General features: G+C 39.7%; 2 protein-coding genes across 3 annotated transcripts in view; one reads left to right on the top strand and one right to left on the bottom strand.

Moving 5' to 3' along the window:
• The window catches only part of LOC140242026 (lateral signaling target protein 2 homolog), a 43,005-nt gene extending 26,056 nt beyond the window's left edge, over positions 1 to 16,949 (top strand). For both annotated transcript variants that reach the window (XM_072321770.1, XM_072321771.1), the window contains 6 exons: positions 3,099 to 3,290; positions 3,686 to 5,167; positions 5,629 to 5,780; positions 6,433 to 6,750; positions 8,135 to 8,238; positions 10,752 to 16,949. In XM_072321770.1, the coding sequence (XP_072177871.1) occupies positions 3,099 to 3,290; positions 3,686 to 5,167; positions 5,629 to 5,780; positions 6,433 to 6,750; positions 8,135 to 8,238; positions 10,752 to 10,868 (2,365 nt within the window). In that variant the 3' untranslated portion in view covers positions 10,869 to 16,949. The remainder of the gene's footprint in view (positions 1 to 3,098; positions 3,291 to 3,685; positions 5,168 to 5,628; positions 5,781 to 6,432; positions 6,751 to 8,134; positions 8,239 to 10,751) is intronic.
• Positions 16,950 to 17,695: 746 nt separating this feature from the next.
• LOC140241408 (transcription termination factor 2-like) overlaps positions 17,696 to 26,639 on the bottom strand; it is a 39,852-nt gene continuing 30,908 nt past the window's right edge. Inside the window, exons 17-21 of the mRNA XM_072321137.1 lie at positions 24,381 to 24,612; positions 23,463 to 23,618; positions 22,273 to 22,577; positions 20,940 to 21,098; positions 17,696 to 19,420 (exon numbers count right to left, since the gene is read on the bottom strand). Of these exons, the coding sequence (XP_072177238.1) occupies positions 19,357 to 19,420; positions 20,940 to 21,098; positions 22,273 to 22,577; positions 23,463 to 23,618; positions 24,381 to 24,612 (916 nt within the window). The 3' untranslated portion in view covers positions 17,696 to 19,356. The remainder of the gene's footprint in view (positions 19,421 to 20,939; positions 21,099 to 22,272; positions 22,578 to 23,462; positions 23,619 to 24,380; positions 24,613 to 26,639) is intronic.

Genomic DNA, 26,639 nt, shown 5'->3' with positions numbered 1-26,639 from the left:
GAAATTAAGAGTCTGCTGTGATATAGAATCATAAAGTGCCTAACTGATTTATTCAAAGGAATGTATGCAAATTGCTGCATATGTCATAGGTGTTTATTATTGATATTTTAAAGTTTGGATGCCTGTAGGTATCACCCAAAAGAACAGGAGTTGATTCATCTTTCTGACATTGTTATGGCTCCCACAGCTCAGAATGAGGAATACATTGTACTATACCTCTGTTTATTCAAGTTGCAATTTCCTCCAGAGTCCAAACAGCCCAAGATAAGAATATTTTTTTTTAATGTCAAATTGGTTCCGCTATTTAAAGTGCTCTCGGACTTTTTCAACTCTTTCCTTCCTGTCTACATTGTGCATCCCAACACCAGGTGGTTTCAAAGCTACTTCCCTGATTCTCCTCTTACGAGAGAACCGCAGAGCACATTTTTTGGAGAAAATGATGGAAACAAATAAACCTTTGTAGGTTACAGAGAAAATTAGGATTACCCAAGGGATGAATGTTCCTTTTTCATAGTGTCAGGCAAAATGGTCACTAATAGGAATTTGTTAATGTATTTATCTTAGTCGTTTTGTCAGTATGGCTAATGTGATGTTAATGGGAGTTATATTGACTACCATTGTGAACCTCGGGAAAGGATACTTGGTGCATCCTGACTGGAAATGACAAGTGTTGATTTGCCTGTATGTGAGTTCATGATAGCAGATAGACAAGGGTAGACCAAGTCACGTCACAGCAGACAATAGACCAATGACACATGTCACATGGACATCTGCTGTTGGTTTTCATCCCTCTAGTCTTATAATCAATTATCGTGGCTGTGGTATGCTACCGGCCGATCAGCAATCAGAGGGGTGCCATGAGATCGACATGACACCCCCACCACCCACCCCCACACACTCACACACACACACCAACAGACACACAGTCACAAATACCTTTCACCTTGTACTGACTTTGTTTTGCCAGGGAAGTGATTCTATGGACAGAACGCTTGCACAGTGAACCATCAGCTGTGGAGTAGAACATAGTGTTCCATCAGGTGATGAATGCAATAGCTATTGTACAGTGGCACCAGTCATCTGTTGAGAAATGTCAACTTTCGTAGATCGTATTGTTCTGATGGTCTCGTTGTTGTATCGCAGATACAGCTAAGCCACTATACGTGATTATAAAAAGAGAAAGACTTGTAAGTCACATACAGTCACTCCTAAACAAACATAGCATACTATGAGCTCTTTCCCCCTTCCCTGATTACATGGGGAACTTCTATTTCCTGATTTATATTTTGCAAAAATAACTTGGCCAGAAATGAACAGTTATTTGATTTTATATGTACACCCATTTAAAAAACAAACAAACAAACAAGCAAAGTTTTTAGGTGAAAACTCTTGAAATTTGTATGACTTCTATCCTTGTATATGTGCCAGAAATGCCAACTGGAATAATTTTAGTGGTAAATGGCAATGCATGTTTCACCAGACTGAATGTTAAAGTAGTTCAACATCATCTATTAGCCATTCTTTCCACCATATTGTCAATATGGAGTAAGTAGTACACTTTTGGTTTTACCATAATTTTAAGTTCTTATTACTCACCCAACATAATATAAACATATATGATAAGAGACAACTGCTGACACACACACACACACACACACACACACACACACACACACACACACACACACACACACACACCTTCATGTTCACAGTTACAATGTTCTATACAATCTGTCAATATGAACTAATGTCATAATATACTTCTTCTTTTTTTTTTAAATACATCAGAATATCAACAAACAAAAGTATCAATACTGTAGATGAATGTGTGACATGGTTTCTCCAACCTATGAACAGTATTGCCGTGATGAACAAAGTGCAGAACAAGTAGGTCACTTTTCTCCCAAGGGATAATGAATTTACATGGACACAACAGGTGTTGAGCACAACTTGAGCACAACAGCACCCTGTAGGCTTGTAACCTAGCTTGTAAGTGTTGAAAACCTATCATCTGTTGCGGAACCAGTGGTGCTATATTCCACACGTTTCTGCTGTAAAACCTTGATGATTTAAGAGCTGGATGGGTATGTGTATACATTCCAAGTTTTGTTTGAAGAAACAAACCGGCCGAGAGATTTGCTTGAACTGAGCATTCCAAAATGACAACAGAATTTCAGGAAGCATGCTTGCATGTGTTCTCTCGACAACAAAAAAGCATTGTTGAAAAATATGTTATACAATTTTGCAACTGCATGGGCACTTTTTCTCTCTCCTTGTCACAAGTACAGGATAGTCATTCTTGTAGTGACAAGTCCTGCATACAAGTATGTACCCAGTTCAGTATTTTATAGGTTGCAAAGTGCATTGATCTGGAGCACATTCTTCAAATGGTTATCAGAGTTTGTTTATTTACACTACACGTTCCAAAATGTTTGCAGATATGCATGATCAATCACTTTAAATAAATCTTCATATTTTCCTTTATTATGACCTCTCTCCTGACTGTAAAATGGACTCAAAATGGGTTGTGTGTGTGTGTGTGCTTTTTTTAAGAAATTGAAGTTAACTTTATGTTATTACACTTGCTTCCTGCAGGCAGTTGACATTGTGGTTGTCAGCATGGTTTCACTTTCTGGACATCATTACATATCGTCATTTCCACAAGTACATCAAAAATTTGATTTATGGGGTGGGGGAGTTTGCATACCTGTGTGTGTGTGAGTTATTCCATTCGATAGATCAAAGCAACACTTTTGTCTGATTAAATATCAATCTGTGCTTAGTGTATTGTAGTACACATAACATGAGCCAAAGTAACATTCTGTTGTTTCAGAACTGGCATTCATTTACCAGTCTGTCCTTCCAGCGTATCAAAATGTGGCAGATACCTCTGGTGATGATTGTATTACTCATACTTCTGTACGACTGTATTCAATAGGAAAGAAGAAAAGTAACATGACAGTCCTACCAAGTAAATTGCAAAATAAGTTCATAAGGATGGTTGATGGTAAGTACAACTATTGGATGTGTTAAAAGAACTCTTTATCTAAGTCTTCCCTGGTGTTTAGAAAGTGTTTGACTTGGTCATAACTCCTCAGGGCTCTGGCCAACAAGCTCCTAAGCCAAGACCAGATTGACGACTACGACCCAGGGCTCATGTTCACCATCCCACGGCTTGCCATCGTCAGCGGCCTTGTCATCTACCCCGACGGTCCGCTCAATATGATGAAGCCCTCGGCTCACATCTCAGAACTCTTCCGACCATTCCAGAATCTGCTGATCAAGATACGGTGAGTTCTCCTCCTGCAACCCCAGTCAGTGTTCAGCCTTTTAATTCGTGACAAACTAGTCTCGACTTTGATACACCTCAATTCACAAGTATCCGTTATTGACTCTGTCATATTTTCTGCTATTCAAAGATTTCATAGGGATTGAAGTAGTCACAGTACTTGTCATCACAAATTTGCAGAAATACTTGCATGTAAGATCTTTATCTCCCTGATGCATCAGCAATAATGACTAACAATACTTTGAGTTATATGTTTAGCAGTAGATCCATAAAGTAATTGCATGCTTATCCAAAATCCAATTTGAATTAATTTGTTGCTTTTAAAGGCAAAATTTTTGTAACCTATCCATTAGTTAAAGATCTTGAAGACCTCTACATAATGGACTTGTTTTGCAGGGAGTTGTTAGAGACGCTTTCTTCAGAAGAAATCCATCTTCTAGAGAGGGCGCTATGCAGCTCAGAGGAATCATGGGAAGATATTGAGCGACAGCTGAACCAACTATCATTCCGCGACAGACCTTTGACCTCCATAGACGGAGGGAGCAATGACACTGAATCGTGCAATCTGTCACCCTGTAGCAGTTGTGAAACAGAGAGTGACAGGATTTGTAGTAGTGGCCAATCGCTAACTCCTGAGAGTAGACCATGTCTCGACAGTAGCGTGCGGAGAAAATGCAGCACCCACAGCAACCAGGGCTCACTGGATAATGTCCACAATGTGAACGTTCCTGGTATGGTAAATGACGGCTACACCCAGAGCACAGCGATCCAGATAAAGAAATGTGCCAAGAAGGATGGGTTTGCTTTCTCCCCACAAATGAGCCCAGACTCCCTGGAAGGCTCCGCCACGGGGTCAAGGGAGTGTGTCCAGAAAAGGCGCCACTCCAGTCAGCCTAGTGATCTGAGCTTGGAAGACAGCGGACACTTTCAGGGGGGAAGCCCAACATCAAGGAGCATGGACTCATCTCCCCAGCTGGGTAAGAGGCGTGTCAAACGGGGTGCCATGAGGGAAAGAGCAGCTTCAGATAACTCATCCCTGTCTCCCGACAGAGTGGCTGTGCTGTCAACTAACGATGCACAGGTTTTGCGACGAGAGGACAGTGGGTTGGGATCGGCCCCGAATGGAGACCTGATGGAGTTGTACATCCAGGAGATGAGTGCATATGAACCATACCGTGATGAATCTGAGATGGGTTCCCATGACGACACCACGCCCTATGTGAGTCCTAGACAAGGGTCATTCACCCCTTCACAGCAGCTGCTGAGCGAGATGAGTGAGGGCAGAGTGCTAGTGGATGATCAGGGCCATGAACTCATTGTGCCCATGTCTGCCAAGGAGGTCAATCCTCTGAAAAGTGCCATTCCAAGCAATGCCTCGCGGATCACCATGGACTTCAGGTCAAACTTCCCCATGTTTGGCAAGGGTAAGCCCAGCACGGAGCTCAATACCACCGGCACCGTCGGAAACACGGTGCACAGGATAGTGGGCGAGGGCAACCAGCCGGATCATCATGAGACCTTGGCCCCCAACAGACACAGCGACTCCAGTCTGTCACTAGACCAGTCCTCCAGACATGCCGACGATGAGACCGACATCCCCCAGCAGGGGACAGTGAGGCCTTCCCGCAGTGAGCCAAGCTTCAGGTTCTCCCTCCTGGGGAACCACTCGCAGACCTCCCATTCCAGAGACCACCCTTCTAGCGCAATCAACAGGGTGACCGGAAGTAGGGGCATCGTACGACAACCACCGACATCGGGGTCTGACGGAGAAGAGTCCAGCGACCTGTCCTCCTCCACTTCTTCCTGCTCATCTTGCTGTTCGTCTGGGTCAGAGTTTGAAGACAGGGACACCGATTACAAATGGGAGTCTGATGATAGGTAGGCCCCTTGATATTTATTTACTGGATTCATTACTAAGTTTTAGACTTTCTGAAGGTGGTGCTATTGCATGCCTTATTTTTATGAAAGAATTTACATATTTTCACTAGAACTCTCGAAATTGACCATAGCAACATGTTCAACAAGCAATCAGAAGTGACAGAAATGTGCTGCAGATATCTGTTGACAAAAAGTACTTGGTATGGAATAATAAAGTGTACATCTAATTTTTTTTTTTTTTTTTTGGGGGGGGGGGGGGAGGGATGATGAGGGATGGTGAGGGATTGGATATCCAAACAGGTTAAGGTCACTTTAATGATAGCAAAACTATCAAGTGATTATAAAAGAACCTTAGCAAGTATCTCAACATTTTTGACAAGTAACCACTGTAATGCAGAGAAGTGATTCTCATATTCCTATTAAAGAAATATGGTTTGTGCTTTCATCTTCATGTACAACAGTAGTGAGACAAACTCGCTGATTTCTGAGAGCAATGATGAACAAGAGATCACCATGGCCATCCAGGCTGCAGAGTTGGCTGCTAGGCAACAGGTCAGGTCACAGTTCAGAAGTTCAAGTGATCTTGTACACCGCCTCTTTGTCTGTATAGCAGGTAAGACCCAGTGTTAGGTGCAGTATGTTCAAGCTGTGGAGGGACATCACTTAGCAGTGTTATTGTGTTTTTAGCATTTTGGTATTCCAAGAAAAAACAAACAAACAATTTGAGAACAATGATGACCTTGACAATTTCCTCCCCCTGATGATTCCCCCAGGGACCATTACCTCCCAGAACAATCACCCCTAGAATTATTTCTGGAGCTGTTGCTTGATAGGATGGTGAATACATCAACCATAGATATGATATTGAGAGAAATTCATTCAGTTGGAAGAAAAAGTAGGAAATTATATTTTTAATTGTTGAAGCTGAAGAGCATCATGTGGGATTTTTTGTGTGTTTTTTTTAAATTCTTTTTATAGAACAATAATCATTTTCTCTTTTACGTATGTATTGATGAACATTTTACTTGGTAAGTTATAAACCCAACTTGTGAATGTCAGTGGAGCAGTAGAATTTACTTCAGTCAGTTTGTTCACAACTTGGAGATAAATGTATGAGATTGAAAGTTGTGTGATGTATGATTGCCATCAATATTCATGTCATTGATTGCCATCACAAGTTTCAGTGACAGTCATCCGTTCAGTATTTACGTTGAAAGGTGAATATAGGGAAAACATGATTTTTTTCCCTGTTTTGGGCTATTAAGGTGTGGCTGATCAGCTGCAGACCAACTTTGCCAGTGACCTTCGTAGCATCCTCAAGACTGTCTTCGAGGTCACGGCGTGCAATCCCCTTGCTGCTGATGACAACGTCTTCCCGGCTGCCACACCAGCCCACGCCAACCCCGCCGCCACCAGCAGCCCGCTTGCATCGCTGCCCCACGGGGCAGCTGGCAGCAGCAGCAGTGGCAGTGCTCACAGGAATCGGGCAACAGAGGGAAGCAGAGAGTTGACGGGGGAGGGGCGCGAGAGGCGCAGACATAGGAGCAACTCTTCCCACAGGAGTAGGAGATCCACCATTGATGGTGAGAACCCTTGTCTCTGTGTCATGCACATCCTTCAAGAGTCTGGAAAAAGGGGGGGGGGGTCTTCTTTTATTCAAGCCTCTGTGTCATGTGATGGAAAGTTATGCAACTCCTTCAATGTCAAAAGATTGCCACCAAAAGGCACCAATTTTGGAGGGAAAGGAGTGCTTATATTTTAAAGTATGTATTCTTTTTTTTTTGTGAGGTTGATATCTCCTTGTTTGGTGTTCTCATACAAGCTTAAAAGACAGAGAAAAAAAAAGCAACTGTACCCTGACACTTGGAGAGTAGGAAAAGTGCTTTAGAAGTTTTGACACGCTTGACACAGACACTTTGGAAGGATGTTGTATTGATCTTTAAATATTGTTCTTAAACATAAGCAGGAAGCTTGAATACCCATTGTAATTATGCATGTATGATTTTTAAAGGTGCATAGTCCTGGTAGTGTAGAGGGCGCTGTTGATGATACTGCCGATCACCGTTAGCGTTGATACGAAGATTGCCGAAGTTGAGCTGTCATCAAGAGTAAAGCGCGCAGGTGTTGCTAAGTAACGTTGCCTTTGTTGTCTTCTCTGCGCATCACGCAGTCTGTAGTAATACCAGGGTGCATGCATATGTGTTTCTTATTATGACATCACAAAAGTAGTTTGCTAAAGCTGTCATCCCCTCAGCCGAATCATGCGAACTGTGATCGGACCACTGACTACAATGAATCGGACTTCTTCGGACTTGGGGAAGTGGGCCACAGCATAAGCGCTAAAGAGGAGTTGATAGCGTAGGTCTGTATAGGAAACTTGCGCCGTGCGCCCGCGTACGCATTTGACTAAACCACCAGGACCATGTACCTTTAAGTTACCATGGCATTTCTCATTTTTATTTTTGTGACACAGATTATTTCATTCAAGAGGCCCATGCTATTATTATCAGATATAAAGATATGTAAATGCATGATATGTAATCTTCATTTAATTAAATTCATTAAAAATTAAAATAAAATTATTTTATATCAACTTCATTTCAAATTTCACACACATTTGGTTAACCCATGTCATTTCAGATAATGTAAACATTGATCAGATAAAACGAGCTGTATTTACCATTGTTTCCCTTTGATCGACCATTTTATTTAAGAGAACAGTCATCAGAAGTATTATATCGAACATGCATGTTTTTTCACGACCTTAAATAGTCGTCATTTCTTCATTATTAAAAACCACCAATAAAGGCCAAAGGCAAAAAGAAAAGAAAAGAGAAAACCCCAAACATTATTTGGAAGCAAGAGATGACTCATGACTGTCACGCTCTTCAAAGGGAAGCGATTCTCACCCAAATTTCACGGCCTTTGGCTGGTTGCATGACATGTCGCGTGTTCACATTGCTGTAGACCCACCGATGTGGATTCCCGACGAAGCCAGTGATGAGTGCATGGCGTGCCGCTCAGCCTTCACTGTCATCAGGAGAAAACATCACTGTAGAAATTGTGGTCAGGTAAAGTGGCAACGAAATAACCCACAATTACTTATGCCAATGCCAAACTGTGGCTAAATGAGGCAAAATATTGATGGACTTCCCAACCTAACCTGATTATTTCTCCTTCTTTTTTTCTCTATCCTTCTATCTATCTATCTATCCATCCATCCATCAGTCTGTCTATTTCTCTATCTCTATTTATTTTTCTGTCTGTCCATCTCTCTGTATATCTCTTTTAGTCTTAGTCTTTATATTTGTCATTTTATTACTTTGTGTTGTGTGTATCCTAACTCCTATAATGAATTCACTTAAAGTCATCCAGTAATATTTCAATTGTCATTGCCATTGTCTGTTGATTATCTCTTCATATTTACAAGCCTAACCCAAACAGATCGGTCATCAAAACCAATATCAGGCATCATAAGTTCTGGCTGTTCTGTAGTAGGCACAAGTATCTGAAATTTAATTGATATGTTCATTGCTTTTAATCAATATGCCAGGCCTTGTTCATCCCTCATGTGCATGCATATTTATTGCAATTATTGTAAGCAGTAATAGCAATGTCGGCACTTTGTCATGATGACTTTGCTTTCAAAACCTAAACTTGCATCACTATAATATTTTGCTTCACTTTCATGAATGTATTCAGACAGAAGTTTTGTGAAAAGCAGTAATTATCACATTTATTTCTCCTTGTGTGTGTGCATGTGATATTGAATTATGAAAGCGATCCTGTAACTTAAGAGGTATAGACCCTTCCGAGCGAGATACAGCCCTCAGGGGCATAACTGCAGTTATCGTTGGCCGAGAACCAGGGCCCTGTCTTATAAAACTTGTGATAGAAATCAATCAATCACAAATCTCTTGAAAGCTACAATCAATCGCAACCTGTGATTGATTGATTGCAGTTCCCTGTCTTGATTTTAATCATAACTTTTTGTGCCTCCGCCAACGAAGTGGCCGGAGGCATTATGTTTTCGGGTCGTCCGTCCGTCCGTACGTCCGTACGTCCGTCCGTCCGTCCGTACGTCTGTACGTCTGTACGTCCGTACGTCCGTCCGTCCCATTTTGTTTTTGTCGATATCTCAAGAACCGTGTGGTGGTTTTGCATCAAACTTGGTATGAGGGTATATCCTTGGGGGATGATACTTTGTGTGGATTTTAGGGTCACAGGGTCAAAGGTCAAAGGTCACAGGTTATTTTGTGAAAAAAAAATTTCATGTTTTTCTCCATATCTCGCAAATGGTTCAAGGTATCTTCATGGAACTTAGTATATATGCTTGTACCGATGGGCAGTGATTATCTAGGGAAGTTGGGGGTCATGGGTCAAAGGTCAGGGGTCAAAGGTCAAGGTCAACTCCTCAAAATATAACTACTTTCCTTATATTTATGCAGTGCCTGAAGGATTTTTTTAAAACTTGATGTATGCATGTATAACCCAATATATATTCTGTGGGAAGTTTCTTGCCAAAAGGTCAAAGGTCAAAAGGTCAAAGGTCAAGTGAAAGTGCTAAATTGCACTTTTTCCTCCATATCTCAAAAATAACTCAAGGTATTGTCATGAAACTTACATATTTATGCATGTTCTACCTAACAGTGATTCTCTTTGGAACTGTGGGGTCAAAGGTCAAAGGCCAGGTTTCGATAATACTATTTTACCATTTGATACTGAAATTATACTTTTTCTCAATACCTTGAAAATTACTCAATGCATAAACTTGTAAAAGGGTCAAAAGTCAAGTGAAAATCATCAGTTCCCCCAAATACCTGCACTCTGACGTTTTAATCATTCATCCAATTGAACCTAGTTCTAGGAAAGTGAACATTCAGCACATTTGTGGCAAACCTGTCATTTTAATATTTTGCCAATTGTGTGAAACTGTCATCACACATTGTCAAGACATTGTACTATAGACCTACCTTAGGAGAACCATGTATTATGGCGGAGGCATACACCAGTCGCCGTAGCGACATTTCTAGTTTATAAGATGGATTTGCATTCAGTCGTAAAAGTTGTGATTGATTTGAATCAATCACAAGTCTTTATAAGACAGGGCTCAGAAGGGCTTAATCGTGATTTTTTTTTTTTTTTTTTTTTTTTTTTGCGGGGGGGGGGGGGAGGGGGTATTGAGTTATTGGTATCACATTGTAGAGCTTGATCTCCTCTACATTATGGTCTCAATTTTAAATTATTTTCATTTTCAGTGAAATGTTAACAATTAAACACAAGGGCGCTATTTTACCTGATGTTTGGAACAATGCTTATAAATCTACCTGCTATTGAAGAAGTAAACTTTTGATCTCATGAAAATTGTTTTGTTTTTATTTACACTTAAATCTTAGAACACAATAGCGCCCTTCTGGTTCTCAGCTGATGATATTTTCTCCTAAGTCACATGTGACTTTCTGATTTCAGACTCAAGGGTTTATGTCCTATTAATAACACACATTTCACCACTTGTTAAATAAGTGAAATGTAAGTGATGCATTGTGTGTCATGTCCAATTTTCTTTCCTTTTTAATGCAAACAGATATTCTGTGCTCGATGCTCAGCTAACTCGGTCCCCTTGCCCCGCTACGGCCAGATGAAACCGGTCCGCGTTTGTAATAGGTGCTACATGTTTCACGTGACTCCATTTCAGCATTGATAGCGACTCTCTGAAGCAGACAAGGACTCGGCATTCTGGACACGTCCACAAGACCGAACACATACCTTGTAATGCCAGAACTACTTTAAGTGGAAAACCATCAGCTGTATGTGTGTATGCAGTAAGTAGGTGCAATTTATAAGCAGAGCAATGCATGACATTGACCAAAAACAAAATGATACCAAAGCTTAAGAAAGACAACTTCAAGAATGAATAGGTCACATGCTAATTCAGAGCTTCTTTAAGTTTGGCCAGTAAGTGAGAATTATGTAATGTGATGTGCTTTGTAGAGCATAGAGAGAGAAACCAAATTAAATTTGTCTTTCTATCTTTAATCCAGTTTTCACAGAGGGTAGTTTACATTTGTAGAGAATTGGTTTGAAATGTTGCCAAATCCCATGCATTCTACACTCCGGCATGTACACTGCCTCTTCCAAATTGGCAACATGCTGCCATCTGAACTGGCACTGCATCTGCCAAGTTCTGCTGTCCAAAATATACGGTGGTAAAGTCCCCTAGATGTCAGACTCTGCGCCTCTTGTTGCGCTCATCAAGAACAGTCTTTCAGAGACATGGACAGGAATCCCTACTAGAGGTAGTGTCTGTCTTCCTCATTATGGCTGTCCCTGCAAGAATTGTGCTGCATCTTGGAAAGGCAACAGAACTTTTTTTTTTTTCAGTGAGCCATTAATTCCCCTTCAACATGTTCATCAGAAGGTATTGGACAGCATCACCAGTAGTTTGAGTGTCAAAGTTTTGGTGAAACTCTTTTTTTTTTCAGTCAGGTACTGATGAATAACACCTTCTCTTAATTTTGTATTCACATATGATAATTTTAACTTTACTTGGGGCATCTTTTAGTCTTCTCTAGAATGGATAAAAAAAGGGAGAAAAGTGTGTGTTGTCTTTTAATATCAGCATAACCAGGACACAAAAAGGACTTGGCAAGCTGTGTAATGTTAAGATGCTCCTATTTTTGAGAGAGTTCCCCTCCCATGATGTGTGGCTTGAAGGTAGAGAGAGTTAAGGTAACTAGACAGTACTGCATTCTGTGGCAGAAGTGTTCGAGAGTGGGAGTTTGGGATATTGTCTAGTCACAACAGTATTGTGCAAGCATCAGATGAGCCCAAGGGTGTGTGTGACTTGTCACAGATGAAAACATCCCTTGGTGTATCTCACAGGCCTTGGTCTGAACGTGCCATGACAGGCCTCGGTACTTGGGGAAATATTTTGGCTAACTACATCCCCATTTGGCATGTCGGAGGGACACCAATAAATGGAACATTTTTATTCCATAAAAAGAGCAGTCAACAGCATCTAAACTATTTCATCATTTTAAGACCTGGGCCCCGTTTCACAAAAAGTTGATATGATAGCAAATCTTGCTGGAATGGCAATTGTCATGACAATGACAAGAATCCAGCTTCCTGATTGGCTGTTGCTATTGGAAATTGTCATTCCAGCAAGAGTTGCCATCCTAACATCTTTTATGAAATGGGGCCCAGGTCATATACCTAGGATATTTGTTGTAAAGAATGGCAGATGACTGTTTGTCATTTGACACTAAGTTTACTCTCACCTGTGTGTGATAGATGACCAAAGCTGAGGAGGACCAAGTTCTGTAGTCCGCCAACTGTTTGACTGAACTTTGGTTTACTTGTTTTCAACGATTGATTGATTAATTGATTGAGAGCTAGCTTGATGACTGATAGATACCAGAGGTACTAAAGGAATAGTTTGGCACATCAGTGATTTCTACTTGAGGTTTATGATACTCCGTTCTTATTCCATCAATTTATCCCCGGGCCCAAATTCAATAAGATGTAGTCCATGGATTATTCAAATTTTGACTGCGTAAATACGCATGACATATAACAACACCAACATATGCCATTCATTAAGGAACTCATGCAGACAACTGCATGTGAAAGGTACACTCTGTCTCGAGCTTATTTTAGTCCATTGACTGAATTGTAAACCATGGATTTCAATTGCCTTTGTGAATGAGTACCCGGGTGTGTGATGTGTGCATACTGCGGTACAAAACTTCTGGAATCTTTCAATCTGAACATTGTTTTGTGTCAAGCTAAGTTCATATTTACAAATCATGCTTGTGGAACCATAAAAAGATAAATAATGGCATTCCTTCTCTGACTTGCAAAAAAGAAAAAAAAAAGGAAGATATGGGCACATATATTAAACTGCATATGTGGTTTGGAAGTGTAGTTAAGTCCATGTCCTCAGAGATATTTGAACAGGAATAAGTGACAATTTGTGTGATGCATCGTCTCAAAGATCACAGTGCATTTCACACCTGTCAGAATTGTAGCATGATGTACATGTATTTGCTGTTAACAAATATTATAACTGCGACAGTAGCCGAAGTCAGTGACAGATCATGTGTGAGGTGATATATGCTCTTGCTCTCAATTGTGCTTATAGTGATATTGTAATTGTGGATCCTTCATACATGTATGTTGTTAGACACCTACTCAATAGTTACATCCTCTAAACTGTCTTTTGTTTTTCATGTATACACTTGTCATATTATTAGAAATGATGGTACGTATATGTCAGAAAGACTGTAGTTACTGTAGGAATCACTGGCCACAAGCATGGCTTTCTCTTTTTTTTTCATTTGATATGCTGAACGACTTTGGGACCAAACGCTCCAGTGATTCCCATAATACCGGCCTGGTCGACCCGTTGAGGACAGGCTGATTTAGCTACAACATGCATTTCCCATAGACCCCTGCCCGAGTATACTCGGGACTCATCCTCAACGGGTTGATATGATGTAGCTTATGTTTGTAGTCAATGCAGCGAGTGGTGAAATTTACCTTGAATTCTGTAACTGCAGTCTTGTATTTGATCAGGGTTGGTGAGATTTTTTTTTCTGTTATCAGGCAGTAGTGATCAATTTCAAATGCATTGCTGGTTGAACCCTCTAGAGAATTTCTTACTTCTTTAAAAAAAAAACAAACCAAACTTTACTTTCAGAATATTTCCAAGGGGACTGGTACATAAAGCAGTAGAAGTAGTTGAATAAGGCTCAGAAGCATAATATTCTTCAGCAATTTTCTTTTCTTTTTTTTTGGTCAATGCTAGCCCAAGGGTGCTGGAAGCATTGTTGCTTTTCATATTTATTTCAAAGCCTCACATGAGTGAGAGACTATAGGCTGTAGCAGAGTAGTTCTTGTAGCATGTTTTACCATGGCACATCAGATAGCTGTATTATCCAATTCAAGGAATGCAGAGGAGAACTGAAATATTGCTAAAAACATGTTTATTTTACTTTTTTGGGGGAGGGGTCATGAAGTGCTGAGGGATGTAGTGTATGTTCTAAAGAGTTATGACACAGCAAGTGTGCTATACAGAATTTTCCGAGTATGGCTGAAAACGTTAACACACCAATTCCAAGAAAATCTGTAGGTGAATTTGGTATAAGTGGCTGCTACCTGCAGAAATGCACCTTTGTAGAAGTTGCCATCATGCTGAAAATGTAGAATTTTAGAGCAGAAAAATGGTAACCAGTTCAAAAGAGGTTTGTTTATCTTCCGCATTAGTCAATTAGTTTGCTGACATAGTACCGTATAATGTAAATGAAAGAAAACTGGTAAACAAATGTATTCAGGATGTTTATGGGCGATTATTGAATGAATATGAATCTTATGATAATGAAATCTTTTAAAAAAAATAATCAAAACACTTCAATTGTGGTTCACTTCATTTTGATGCTCAAATCATTTGTAAATATCCTATGTGGAATGTTTTGATCATGGAAAAAAAAACACAGCTCATATCTCCTGTATGTTCTCCACCAAATGTATTCAGATATCTATTTTGTTATATTGTGTGAGAGCAAATTGTCATGCAGCCAGTGTATATTCACCCATTTTTGTAACTGTTAATTGGGTAAAGCATCAATCATGTTTCGCAAGGAAAAGAGTCTTTAATAAAGAGTGTCCGTGTCTGCTTTATCGTAGAGTTGAAGTTTTAAGGTTTAAAGTTTTGTTGCCCTCACAAAAATCCAAGCTCTGATGTGTATAGTCCATAGATAATATTTTCCCAACTGTTTTATCGGAAAATAGGAATAAACAGTGAAGAATTTCATCTAAGTAGCAACTGTCTGATTGATTACAGAACATAAACTGTTTCTTACCGGTGAATGACTGTACCATAGACCCTTGTATTAATACCAGCACATTTCCACAAGAGGGGAATCTAGCAGCCTCAGCGTGGTTCGACATGCAGTATTGTGTAAGGATCGTTCCCACCATATCAGAATGTGTGGGACGTCTTACTTTTAGGACACTAGGTTTAAGAGAATTATAAAATCCACAAATAAAAATGTGAGCTAGGACCATGTGAGTGGACAGAAATCAATCATGTTTTGTTCAGTTGTGTATCATTTATACTGTGTGATGGAAATCTTCTTTGTTTTTTGCAATCTATAAAGCTACTTCCAAAACAAAAGGATTTGCCTTTACCAGCACATCTACTGTAATCCATTCATTTGATCAAAGACTTAATCTTTCAAAGCTTCACATTGTGACAACCCTGTTTTCCAGTCAATCAATATGAAATCATGTGACTTCACCAACATCTAGTATTACTTCACTCTGAACCAGAAAGTGCCAAGATGCAATTTATTGTGAATCTGTCATCCATCATATTCTGATTCAAATGAATGAAAAAGGAAAAAAGGTGATCATATCATTTCAGTATTTTCATCCAGCCATCTGTGGAGGTTGTCTGTTTCATTGTATTTTCTGAATATTTTACTTGTTGATCAACATAAATAGATTTAAAATCTGTTAAATTACTCTCTTTCAGAGATCTAATGTTAGGCAGGAAATCATGTGAAGTAGATACATTTACTGGTGAATGAGTAACTGTCGGCTTTGTCAGTCTTCTGAACTCATTACATTGAATTAGATGCAAAGGATCTACTTGTAATAACTTCATATGTAGTACAATGCAAGACCTCTCAAACCTATAAAGTACTATAAAAGTATACAATATTGCACAAAGTATCAGCCTAAGTCTGTCGGTGCCGTAGGTAACTTTTATAGCGTGCGCTGTCATTGGTATCTTCAAGTAATTGGTCACGAGAGAGTTACGTACAAATAGTGTGTTGATGTTTGGTCTGCTTGTACGTAATGAGCAGCCCAGTGATGGCTCTGTGTAGGCCTTAGTCACACTTTGGCAGCTGTTGTCATCCTCGCAGCTAGATTATTGAGGTGTATCAACATTACACTCATTTGCTGAACTATCCACTTACAGCGAAGTGGGAAAATGCTATGATTGGGTGAAGAAAGAGGATGTATGGTGGCTTCAACTCCAGAACAGCATTACCGATGCGAGTGTAATTCATACAGCATACTAGCTAAAAGAGGATTGAATGAAATTATGTTTGCGTGAGAATGTAACGATCAGTTGTGATGTAATGAAAATTTTATCTCCACAATGGAGATTGGGCACTGTTGTCACACAAATCATGAATTTCAATCAAAGGTACTGACAGCACCTATTTGCATAGACAGTCGTAGCACAGTGGAAATGAATAAGCACATGATAAAATTTAATGCAAGTTCTGTTGCTGGCAACAAAATTATATTTCAAAATGACTAAAAATTAGTTATTCACATGATAGATAAAATGAAATAACCATGATTACTGCCCACTATTTTAGTGCACATTGGCACACAAAGAATGGTCAAGTTCTCGTCTTTGAAATCAAAGCTAAGAATGGTCAAGTTCTCGTCTTTGAAATCAAAGCTTTGTATGTCGCACTGTCTGTTCTTGATTCATGAACTTAAATAAAGAGCTACATTACATTGCATGTATGATAAATAGCCTATGTACATAATATATAAGTTGTAAACTGGCTTGTAAACTTGTGTGTCATGTATGGGTAGGCTGACCCTTATTTGAAGTCATTTTGTTCTTCTGAAATTTCCTTTGATGAGTTTCGTGGGCTTACTCTGTTGTCTTTTCATTGCCTGTCTTCAACTGTATTACCAACAGCAATTTGTTGCAATAAAAATGACTTCTAAAGTGACATGATCTTTGCTTCACTCAGAATGATTCTTGTCTCATCTGCGCTTCGTCTAGAAGTACTCCAGCTAAACTTACAGCCCAAATTCCTTCTCCTACCATACAATACATGCTGAACCTTGACCACGCTTGAGAAATATCAGTGGGATTGACCGTACCTCTGCAATGCCGAACTGGACATTGATTAGATTACCACAACGGACTTTCAAGCATCCATTCTAAACACCTGAGGAAATACAGACAACTTCCTGTATCATTTTACCACTTCATAGCACACTGTCTGGGGCATATAAATGTCAATGTCTCCTGTCCCTTGATGACGAGGACGACATGTTCGATCAATTGATTTCAGTTTGGTGTGGTCAGCACTGACAAGGAAATCGTGTGTAAATACCCTGCTACCTACATATATGAATTTGCTGTAATTTCATCTGATATTGCAACAAATAGAATCCTAGAAAAGGAATCGTGGTTGCTATGGCAGTAGGTTTTGGCGAGTTTCTATTGCACAAAGTGCTCTATAGAGCACTGCCTAGTGGTAGGTGTACATTATCACACAGATTACAACTAAATGAACCTCGTAATGAAGCTATTTGAATATCGCCGTAAATATATTGATTACTGGTGCTTAATATTGTTTTACCTTAAAAAAAAAAAAAAATCATATACATGTACATGTATGTATATATATACACATATATGTCTATACAGATGTATATATATATACATATCAGAGACACAGAAGAGAAGAGAGAGAGAGAGAGAGAGAGAGAGAGAGAGGGGAGGCCACATAACAATAGCCCAAAGTGTCAACTATAACATATCAAAATCTGAGAGAAATCCAGCCAAGGATAAACAATCAGCTAGTGTTCAATGAATAAAGTCATGCTAATTGGCATTTTGCAAAAAATGGACTGCTACAGAGAAAACACATAACATGGTCAACTTTTACAAGGGTAACTTCAATCCATTTTTTTCACAATGATGTCATCAAGAGGAAAAACTGTTCATATAAATTAGACAGTACAGTGTATACTGAAATTTGGGTACAAATATAGCAAGGAAGAGTGGGATATGCTTGAATAAATTTGAAACCTGATGACATCATGACAAAATTCCATATCTTTTATTTCATGCAGGAATTTGATAACTTAAAATCATTTGCCAGACTTGAAGACCAATTAACTGACATCTGCAACTCTTCAGCTTTCAGAATATGTAACAAAATGTGGAGGTCATGGGTCCATTCTAACAAGCTACAACATATTTATAGAATACATTTCTTTTCCGAACAATTGCAGTGTATGTATCACCACTGACGCACACAAAGAATTTCAAATTTGATGGGCCTAACAATATATCAAGTGGGACAGACTTGAAATTTGATGAAAATATTCTCAATGAAATTAGAAACTGATTCCATGCAAAAAAAGAAATAATTTTTGCCTTACTGACGCACAAATACGCACAGATGACACAGCACGGACGTGCGCACTTGATCAATTTCAAAATGCTGGAAATGGTCTGAAATGTATGTAAAATAAATTTTAGCTCAATTGGAGCCTTTTGAAATTTGATGTGTGTGTCATGGTTAATTCTTTATATTGAAAACATTATATAGATAATTACATGAAATATGTTATCTGCCAAGTTTCATCGTAAAATAACATAATTTAGAAATGGACATACAGATAATAATGTTAATTCTGAAAATTATGTCATAATGACATTGCAGTTGACTGATCACATTAAGATTCAAGATTTTCCATCCTCGAAACATGGGTCATAAGTTTCATGAAATTTGCGACAGAAATTTTTGAGCAAACATTTACACAAGATTCATACAGAAAGAAAGAAAAAAATAAACATTTGTACAGAATCAAAAGGTGATCTGGTATACTCCCGGATCACCTAATAATCAAATTAGTTACTTCTTCTCTCAAGTACCTGATAAATAGATACAGCTGAGTTTAAGACCAATATTCCTGTGAGGTCACAAGAAATTATGGTAGGAACATGTAACATGTACACCTTTCCACTACAAAACACTCTACATATTGCAGCAGATTGTGGCAGGACAGGGCACTTCACTCACTGTCACACATAGTCCCTTGGAAGAACAAAACAGTGGTATGTATGTTGCAGCACATCATACTATGCATAGTTCACATATATTTGGTATGCCTTTAACATAGTCAATTCTACTGGCAAGTTTTCACTAGTGATAGCGATAACTAAAAATAGTTCTTACATCAATACACTTGGTGTATTGTACTAGTGTTTAATACCATCCATGGTGCTACTACAGGATTTACGTTACAGACTGACAACGTCCGATGTTGTTGAAGCATTGGCCTGTACAATGACAACACTGCAGTCTGTACGTCAGTGGCTGTATCCATGCAGTGAATTATGGTCCTGCGTTCATCTATTGAACGCCAAACAAGAATCTCAGGTCTGCCAGGCTTAGCTTCTGGTTCTTGGTTTGGGCTCTGGAAAAGAAGAGAGACACAAAAAATAATCATTGTTTCATATTTCTTTCTATTTTTTATGGGAGTCCATACATCAGCAATAAAAGCCCTATACAAAGAGATCTAAAACTACCCTGATTCAGATATCTGTATTTGAGACCCATGCGTATGAGTGATAGAGTACGAGGCACAGTTAAGTCATTAACTACATCACTCCTGCGGTGTGTCCCCATCTTCTATCACTTTTGTCACTTTTGCAGCCAACAAGTCAACCACAAGGCACAGTGAAAACAGTGAAACAGCTCATTTTTCAGACTCTTTCATCAAGGCTGGACATTTTAGGGGATCGTCATGAATGCATGATTGATCCCCCCCCCCCCCTTCCCCTTTCTTGCACGTTGAGTCGATTGGTAATAATCATGGTAATATCTGGAAGCACTGTCAAACCCATCTCCTACTTTACTTGTGAAACTACAGCATCTCAATGTAAGTGCAGCCCCTCCTTTTTTTTCCTACAAGTAGATGAAGTTCATTGCACTTTCTTTTTTTTCAATTTCAATTACACTTTTTCATTGACGATAACCTTTACCTCTCTTTGCATGCAAATAATCCTCATTTCATTTCTATCCCTCGTACCAAGCTATTTTTCCACTGCGCTGTCCTAGTGAAGGTATGGCTGTAAATGTCACTTTTAGCCCAAGTTCAACGATCTTTGACAGTAAAGAATGAAGACCTTACAGCCCTCTCGCTTCTTTATTTCTCCTGGACATTTCTTTTTCTTCCAAAGTTCAGTGACTTTTGTCTTTAAGGCACATCTGGCCCTATGATCGTTCCATAATTGAGATCTGAGGTCGAAGGATTGCTAAATGGACTACTTGTTGTTTTTGCAATTGCCGTTGACGCTTAAAGGTACAATTTACCATTGGGAGCAGTGATTCAAAAAATGTTTGAGATATCACATTTGATTTATATGTGTAGGTCAGCTGTATCACAAAACATGCTACCACATGAAAATTTCAAAATAAAGCCTAAAATACAAGAAGATATCTCTATTTTTCTCAATAAACCTTACCTGTAGACGGTTTGGTCTATAAAAATTTTTTTTTTTAAAAATAACTATTGTTCTCATTTTGTATCTTTGACCATACTTAACATTGATTATACTGATTCAAATTTTCACACTGGTTGTTTCTATTCCTGCATCACATTTTAGAACTATTTTGAAGCACTAAAGGTGGGTTTTTGTTTCATCTGTAAATGATAAAGAATGCCTTTTAAGGCACTTCATTCAGTGTTGAATATTAATGCCCACCACTGTCCCACCACCCATATGATATATGGGTGGTGGGACAGATGGGAAAATCCCCAACAAACAACTTCCAACACCCTCTTTAACCCGTTGAGGACGGGTTAATTTTGCTACAACATGCATTTCCCATAAGACGCTTGCTGAGTTTACTCGGGTCTCGTCTTCAACGGGTTTTTAAAGGGCCGCGGGGCAAGCACCCGACAGATAGAGAGGAATGAGAAATGGACCCACCCTGTGAGGACGTCCTGGGCCAGCTGAGTCTTATTCCGCTGCAGCTGAAGGATTCTCTCCTCCACCGTGTCACTGCAGACAAACTTGTGGATGTTGACGCTTCTCTTCTGCCCCACTCGATAGATCCTGTCACATGCCTGGTCCTCCAGGGCGGGGTTCCTGTCCAAGGCAGGGGGACGAGATACAATGAAGTCCGCATCGAGTGTTCAGTGAGACTTGTAAACTACAAGTCGGGGGGCTCCGACATTATTCCACATTCAGTACCACAGTTCCTAACTTGATGCTTAAAAGGGACAAATCCAACTTCATAAACAGAAGGCTTGAGAGAATGCAGCAATATCAATAGAACACAACAGTGAACGTTTGAGGAAAATTGGACAATCCATTCAAAAGTTACGAATTTTTTCAATGCCGCCATTGCTGGAAGAAAAGACTGCTACAGCTTGTGATGTCACATGCGTAGAACGATTTAAGGAAAGTACAAAGAAAATTCAACATATTTTCACTTTTCTTGCATCATAAAGGAACACTTGATTAGCCTCTTTCAGAAGGCGGGGGGGGGGGGGGGAGGAATAATATTACCCTTAACATACATCAATGACATGTCGAGGAACATCCAAAAAATTAAATTTTGTGACATTCCTTTTATATTTTCCTTACGTCGATCTACACATGTGACATCATCAACTATGAAAGTCTTCTCGTCCAGCATTGACTGTGTAGAAACTTGAAAAAATTAATAATTTTTGAACAGATCATCTGATTTCCCTCAAACTTTCACTAATGTGTTCTACTGATATTTCTGCATTCACTCAATCCTTATGTATATGAAGGTGGACTTGTCCCTTAAATGTAATTTTGCAGATTAACCTCATATCTTCGACTTTTTGAAAATATGACTGGACACTATCAACAGCTCCCCTGAAATGATCATTCACCTATCACCACAAAAATCAGTTTCATTGATATGGCCTGATTATTGCATACATGGTTGACCAATCAGAAATATTTTTTTTCTTAATACACTGGAATGACAGTCATGAATGCTTTGGAAAAGGAGTCCCTATAACACTGTGAATATAAGTTTGGCCCACATTTGACACTTGATCTGATTTTTGAAGACTGAAAATAGTAGTCACCTGAGGTGTCAGGAATTTAAGCATAAATCAAAGCTACATACCTGGTAGACATAAACACTCACCATGGCTACACAGAAACACAAAACTGATTTCCACCCTGTAAGGCAGCTAAAACAACATGGACTGTATAACTTCACAAGATACGAAGTGTTGTTGTTGGTTTTTTTATAGGAATAAATAGATGTATTACTAACCAGTGCATGTCCAGCAGAAAGAGGTTGTTCCCACCGATGAGGTTCAGCCCCACCCCACCAGCCCTCAGAGATACCAGCAGCACCTCCCTCCCACGGGGGTTGTTGTTGAAGTCTTCCAGGACCTCGTTGCGCTTCTTGGGCGGGATGTCGCCACGTATGCTCCAGTACTCAAAGCCGGCGGCGGTCAGGTGCGATGCCACAACGTCCAGCATCTGTGTCCACTGGGACACCAGGACACTCTTCATGGGCTGGTCCGGCGGACTCTCGGCTCGAATCTCCTTCAGTCTCCTCATCACCACATTGATCTGGCCAACAGATTTCATTAAAAAAAAAACGTTCAGGCCAATGTCACAGCCTGTCACACAATGTCATAACTATGCTTGATATGACAGACTAGTAAACTTTCCTGCAGTATTATTTCAATATTGAATAGTGCAGTAGAACACCATACCACATTCAATGTGCAAAGTTAGGCATATATACTTGTTTTGTAACACACAGTTCTGAAATATGAGAAGTTCATGTTCAATGTGAATGAAATCCACTTAGCTCATATATTCTAGTCTGTTTCTCCTACATGTTTGAAATAGGTTTGCTCTTTTCAGGGCTACTGCTAAAATATGATCCACCTTAAACTTCGTGTACATTTAGCACCACCCTCCCATGTAAACCATTGTCCAGAATATCATCTCTACTTACACTCCTCACTCACAATCATATTTTTCCATTGATATTAAAAGAGATAAAGACTTATCTCTCTTTTCTTTTTGTGCACATCAATGGCCTACACATTCCTTGCATTCCTCTTTTTTAATTCTTTCTTAAAAATGCTGTAGAAATAATACTTGTACAAATCTGGTAACAACATTGTCTGCCTGGATGAAGCTTAATGTACAGCTTGGATTATGTTGGCAAATGGTAATTCATGTCAAAATACCTGCCACAGTTTCTTTCATATTCATTTCCTGTTGCACTTTCCCCCTCTTCAATCTTTAGGAACATTTAAAAATCACTCTGAGAAGAAAAATACTTTCAAGTCTTGAGGAATTTTATCTATCAGTACGACCAAATCAAAGTGTTTCCTTGAAGTGTGTTTTGTTGCATTACAGTCAACCTAAATCAACATGCTATCAGTGCCACAAAAGAGGCTGATGACTTGATTATTATGAACATACACTACAGACACAAACCTTCGTGCTGACAAAGGTAGGGTCATACTTTCGCTGCTTGACCTCCTCCTTGACCCCAGAAGCACCGCTGTCCTTGTCGCCGAGTCCAAGCTCCTTCATCTGGCTGATCAGGTCGAGGTCGATTCCGTCCGAGTCGCACGATTCAGTTTCAGGCAGCTGGAGAACGAAGCCATATCAATGATTGGTGAAGGAATCTTCCTTATAGAAAAAGGGGCCACAACTTTTGGTTTGGTTAAACCTTTCTCTATGAAAGACTACACTATTGATCATTCTGTTTCATAAGAGTCAAAGTGAAAAGCAGGAACGAGCTCAGGATTTAAATCCGTCACCCAATGCCCACCAGGCAGTGGAATTACAAAGAGTGTAGAAGCCAGTTCATGGAAGCCACACAATAAACTTAACAGCATGAGAATCCCGTCGCGCCGCTTCACAATCCCCAAGCTCCTCTCCAAATCTTACCACCCCTGTCAGATTCCCACTAGAATCCCACTGGCCCCATCAGAATCCCACAATCCCTTTTCCAATCCCACTACTCCTCTCAGAATCCAACTATCCCTGTCAAAATCCCATCATCCCCCATCTGGATCCCCGTGGCCCCATCAGAATTCCAACACAACTCCATCAGAATCCCACTGCTCCTTTCAGAATTCTACTGCCCCCTTTAGAATCCCACTATCGCCTTCAGAATCCCATGGCCCCCATCAGAATCCAACTGCCCCCTTCAGAATCCCACCGACGCCTTCAAAATTCCATGGCTCTCCTTCAGCATCCCGTCACCCCATTCAAAATCCAACTGCCCCCCCCCTTAAGAATCCCACCAACCTCTTCAGAATCCCACTGCCCCACTCAGAATCCCATCACCCCCTTTAGAATCTCGCTATCCCCTTCAGAATCTCACCACCCCTCTCTGAACCCCACCTGCTTCATGAGGCTGAGATGGCTACAGCATTGCCTCAGTCTCAGGAGGATGACCAGGATGTAGGAAGCGTTCATCTTTCCTCCTGGAGCTGCTCGGTCCAGCTGCTGCATCACCTCCGTTGCCATGGCACCAGGGTACCCTGGCGCAGACTTTGATGCTGTGGAGGGAAGAGTTGGGGCTGAGTTTTGACCTTTGCCCTCGTGCCATCTGATGTATGCCTTGACAGAAGATCTGGTAAACAGCATCACAACGACAAGAAGGAATACATGACAGCATCAAGGGTTTGTTGGTCATGGTGCATGGTAACGATATCACTTTATCACCATGTCAAAGTTTTTCGCAGAGCAATCAATCATCGTGATTCAACTTTTCAAAATGGACGTTCAGACTTCAAACAGCTGAGAAACCATGTTCAAAGGCTGATTATCAAAGCAAAGGAAGTCATTCTACAGTCACAAAGTTGAACACTTGAAGAAATTTGAGCCTGGAAAGTGGCATCATCAAATCCATAGTCTTGCCGGAATCCACAAGAAGCCTGTAAGTTTCCAATCTGATGGTAAATCGGACCTCGACATTGCAAATGAACTGAACTGGCACTTTGCCGCCATTTGCAAACATGCCAACTGCTAATCTAATCATGATGGTTGGGAGACACTGTGGCTGAACAGAATTAAGAGACTCTGACTAGAATCTGCTGTTTGGAAGATGAACACCAGAGTCAACAACGAGCTCATTTACATCGACAAAGCTGGGTTTAGTCTCTGGACCAAAAGAATCCCTGGCTGTGCCAGGCATGAGAGATGGGCAGTAAGGGTTGTTGCTGAACACTGAGGATGGCCTTCACCGTGAGAAATAGAAGAGGACTCATTAATCATGACATGATTAAAAGTGGTGTGACTGGAGACAGGTTCAACCGTTTCTTGAAGCAAGTTCTCCTCATTGCTGGACAGAACACATGCATGCTCACTGACAATGCTCCAGCACATGGTCGAGCACAAGAGGCAAACCTGGAGGCAACTCTTGTGTTATGTTTATGGTTTACTTGTTGAAACGTGGAATATGGAACAATAACAACAAATAAGCAAACAAACAAAATATGTGGAGGTCAGAGCCTTTCCACCATACTCTCCATTTCTGAGCATCGCAGAGAACTGTTTCTCTACTTTGAAGGCTGCTGTCAAAAGGGAATTGGCAAATGTCCGTGAAGAGATTCTCCGCCAGTCTCATGAGAATTTATTGCCATGTTGGCTCAGATTGCTATTCAAATTGTCAACATGATTACCCTACACACGAGCTAGAATCTCTTCCAGCGAATACGTTACCTTCCAGATTGAATGAGGCAGAATGGCATTATCATGTGAAGACAGTGAAATCATCATATGGAGCTAAGTGACAGTATCATGCAAAGACAATCTTTAATGAATTCATAACAACAAAAAACAAGTTTCCATGTTCATTCTTTTCTCTCTTTTTTTCTCTTTTCTACGGACAGTGCATCACCCTTTTTTTTTTTAGAGAAAATACTGAAGAGAAAAGGAACATTCTCTACAAACGAAGACTTGAGAAATATTCTTTTTATTTTTTCATGGAAGAAACAAAAATATACATGAATGTACTCTTCATGAAACTGTAAAAGAGTATGAAGTACACAGACTATCCAACAAAAGTGAGTACACCCCTCAAAAAATGTTGATGACTAAAATATTTGATGTCTTCGAAGCATTATTGAAATCTTTTCCTTGGTCTTTATATGATTATTTGTCTAAAATACCATGTTTCGTTTTTACCTCAATGTTGTCATTCAAATTAGTGTTCAGTTCAAAGTGAAAAGAAACAACAAGAGTTTAATGCTTCCTCGAAGGCTGTTCTCAATTACATAAGATACAATATCTAAAATTGTTGTTTTTGCATGAAGGATTTTTTTAAGCTGTATGAGATGATGCGAAGAAGTGAAGAAAACATTCTCAAGAAAACTGAAACTAACAAAAAATGTATATCTATTCTTTTTTACGGAAAAAGTATTTATGTGCAAAGAATTTCAGGTTTGTTTGTTTTTTCTAGTTTAGCAAGTTGATGGAAGAGAAGGAAAAAATTCTCAGGGAGAAGTACACCCATGAATAATTTGCTTGTGAAGGTAAAATGTAAACACATTAATGTATCTATGAAACTACGAAACAAGAGTATAAGAGAGGCCACATTTTTATGAAAAAGATTAATAATGTTCTATGAGAGGATGCAAGAGAGTAATATGAAGACAA

Source organism: Diadema setosum, chromosome 18 (assembly GCF_964275005.1).
Source record: "Diadema setosum chromosome 18, eeDiaSeto1, whole genome shotgun sequence".
In the NCBI taxonomy this organism is placed as follows: Eukaryota; Metazoa; Echinodermata; class Echinoidea; order Diadematoida; family Diadematidae; genus Diadema; species Diadema setosum.
The sequence above is the reverse complement of the archived record's forward strand: the minus strand, read 5'-3'. Positions and strand labels throughout refer to the sequence as shown.